This window comes from Rasamsonia emersonii, assembly GCF_000968595.1.
Source record: "Rasamsonia emersonii CBS 393.64 chromosome Unknown ctg1118621760949, whole genome shotgun sequence".
Taxonomy (NCBI): Eukaryota; Fungi; Ascomycota; class Eurotiomycetes; order Eurotiales; family Trichocomaceae; genus Rasamsonia; species Rasamsonia emersonii.
The window spans coordinates 1-2611 of record NW_013562678.1 but is presented as its reverse complement, the minus strand read 5'-3'; the positions used below and the strand labels follow the sequence as shown (position 1 = coordinate 2611).

General features: G+C 55.1%; 6 protein-coding genes across 6 annotated transcripts; 3 read left to right on the top strand and 3 right to left on the bottom strand.

Moving 5' to 3' along the window:
• Positions 1 to 1009, top strand: T310_8974 (Cysteine synthase; the record flags this gene model as incomplete). Its single annotated transcript, XM_013468427.1, has 1 exon — positions 1 to 1009. A coding segment is annotated over one exon (1009 nt), but the record flags the coding sequence as incomplete, so codon positions are not given.
• Positions 625 to 1170, bottom strand: T310_8972 (uncharacterized protein; the record flags this gene model as incomplete). Its single annotated transcript, XM_013468426.1, has 1 exon — positions 625 to 1170. The coding sequence occupies one exon, from the start codon at positions 1168 to 1170 to the stop codon at positions 625 to 627; it is 546 nt and encodes a 181-aa protein (XP_013323880.1).
• A 4-nt stretch (positions 1171 to 1174) lies between these two features.
• On the top strand, positions 1175 to 1564 carry T310_8971 (uncharacterized protein; the record flags this gene model as incomplete). Its single annotated transcript, XM_013468425.1, has 1 exon — positions 1175 to 1564. A coding segment is annotated over one exon (390 nt), but the record flags the coding sequence as incomplete, so codon positions are not given.
• T310_8970 (uncharacterized protein) lies at positions 1272 to 1583 on the top strand (the record flags this gene model as incomplete). The annotated part of the gene is made up of 1 exon (XM_013468424.1): positions 1272 to 1583. A coding segment is annotated over one exon (312 nt), but the record flags the coding sequence as incomplete, so codon positions are not given.
• Positions 1584 to 1762: 179 nt separating this feature from the next.
• T310_8969 (uncharacterized protein) lies at positions 1763 to 2164 on the bottom strand (the record flags this gene model as incomplete). Its single annotated transcript, XM_013468423.1, has 1 exon — positions 1763 to 2164. A coding segment is annotated over one exon (402 nt), but the record flags the coding sequence as incomplete, so codon positions are not given.
• T310_8966 (Sulfite oxidase) lies at positions 1801 to 2490 on the bottom strand (the record flags this gene model as incomplete). The annotated part of the gene is made up of 1 exon (XM_013468422.1): positions 1801 to 2490. A coding segment is annotated over one exon (690 nt), but the record flags the coding sequence as incomplete, so codon positions are not given.
• Between the last annotated feature and the right edge of the window lie 121 nt (positions 2491 to 2611).

Genomic DNA, 2611 nt, shown 5'->3' with positions numbered 1-2611 from the left:
GACGCTCGTAGCGATTGGCAATACGCCATTGATCCGGCTCAAGCGCCTTTCCGAGGAGACCGGGTGCAACATCCTGGGTAAAGCCGAGTTCCAGAACCCCGGCGGCAGTGTGAAAGACCGAGCTGCGCTCTATATCGTCAAAGACGCTGAGGAAAAGGGATTGCTGCGACCAGGCGGAACGGTTGTTGAAGGCACGGCCGGAAACACGGGCATTGGCCTGGCGCATGTCTGCCGTTCCAAGGGCTACAAGCTGGTCATCTACATGCCCAACACGCAATCGCAGGGTAAGATCGATCTGCTGCGGCTGCTCGGTGCGGAGGTCTACCCGGTCCCGGCGGTGCCGTTTGACAATCCGCAGAATTACAACCATCAGGCGCGACGACAAGCCGAGTCTCTCGACAATGCCGTTTGGACCAACCAGTTCGACAACACAGCCAACCGGCAGGCGCACATCGAGACGACGGGGCCCGAGATCTGGGCTCAGACGGAGGGCAAGATCGACGCTTTTACCTGCGCGACCGGCACGGCAGGCACTCTGGCCGGAATCACCCGGTATCTGAAGACTGTCAGTGACGGCCGAGTCAAGAGTTTCCTGGCCGATCCGCCGGGCAGTGTGCTCCACAGCTACATCCAGAGCGGAGGCAAGCTTATCGAGCGAACTGGAAGCAGTATCACCGAGGGAATCGGGCAAGGGCGTGTCACGGAGAACTTGAAGCCCGACATTGACCTCCTTGATGGGTCGCTGTACATCAGCGACGAGAAGAGCATCGAGATGGTGTACCGCTGCCTGGATGAGGAGGGACTGTACTTGGGGGCCAGCTCTGCGCTCAACGTGGTGGCTGCCAAGGAGGTGGCCGAGAAGCTGGGCAAGGGACACACCGTGGTGACGATCCTGTGCGATGGCGCGTATCGGTATGCGGACCGTCTCTTCTCGGACAAGTGGCTGCGGAGCAAGGGTCTGCGGGATGCGATCCCCAAGCATCTGGAGAAGTACATTGTCCTGCCGTAGATCAACAACAGCATAGAAAGAGCAACTTGCACTGTACTGTACAGATGTGTGAATAGAGAATTCTGTTCGTCTTTGGGTCGCATAAATTGAAGTGAGCAAAGGTCACAGAGCCTGGGACGTATGCCTGGTTGTTGTGTCGAGTCAGGACAAGATAAGATCAGCTAGGTTGAGACAGGTATGCGTCTCCCTCAGTCTCTCTCAGACTGGGCAGTGTACTTGGGTAGGCTACAGGTTAGGTTCGAATCCCTCTCGTCGAGGATAGAAGGGAGTAACACTCGCTGGAAGAAGGAAACACGTGCCAATTTGTCTCTTTTGCATCATATATCACTGCTGCAGTCCATCACTTCTTCCTCTCTGGAGAACCACGCCCACCTGTCACCAGCCAGCCAGTCACTCCCCAGCCTCCGGGCATATATCATTCCTTTGTCTCCTTCCCTGTCAACGAACGCGGGCTGCAATAGTGGAGTGGTTAGGTCTCCACTACCAGAACGATGCAGTCTGCTTGGTCTGGTCAAAAATCTGCCCGCGCTCGATCCCTCTGGTTCTCAAAAATAAAAGGACCCATTTAACCTAACAAGAAGTCTTGGGGGTGCTCCGGGAGGGAGGGCACCCCTTATCAGATGATTTTTTTTCGTGATGTTGCTGTTGTTTCCTTTTTTGGAAGGATACCGTATACCTCTTATTCATTGTTTCCCCTCTCGTGAGATTTGCATGTCTATCAATACAATCTTCCAATGCGAATATAATGAAACCTTACAATCCAAATGCCGAATTACTGTACTTCCACCCACCTAGACAATGGTAAGATTCCTCGACGCTCCATACCCATTGTATCCCACACCACGCAGGTTCCACTGCGAATGCTCCTGTTGCGTGTTCCCTCCTGCGTCCGTTGCTCGACTGAGGATCTCTTTCCCCGCGCCTCTGGTCATTCGCACTGATGCTGTCCACAGCACCCAGCACCATTTTCGATTCTGCAAACTCGCTGACCCGTCCAGCTCTGCGTCGATCCAAGACTTGCCGCTGTCTGTCGAGACCTCGACTCTCGTGACGGGGCCGTGGTAGCCCTGTGGGACGGCGTACCCCCTGACCTCGACGATTCCCGACGGAGGAAGCTGGACGGTCTCGTTGTCGTCTGGGACAGCGACGACGGAATTAACGGGCATCTCTTCCATGGCGGGGACTCTGTCCCAGTGCTTCTCTGCCTCGTCGGAGTTTGTTACGTCTGGTGGGAGAATCTTGTAGTCGTGTCGTTGGTAATAATTTGTTGATTCTTCCTTCTGGACCGTGATGCGGTCAAGCCATTTGACCCATCGAGCGCCTGCAACGCCGGGGATGACTGCTCGGACGGGGAAGCCATGGTTGACTGTGAGGGGTTCGTCGTTCATCTGCGTCGCGACTCGATCAGTCGAGATGCAAGGGAGCAGTTCTGTATGTATTGCAACTAACCTCCAACGCCAATATGACATCTGAAACCGGGTTCATGCACCTCTCCAGTCCGACGCTGCCGCCGTACCATCCATCATCTTGACACTCGACCTGATAGCACGAGAACGCAACATGCCTGTCTTTTATCTCCTCCAAGCCTGCTACTCAGCAACA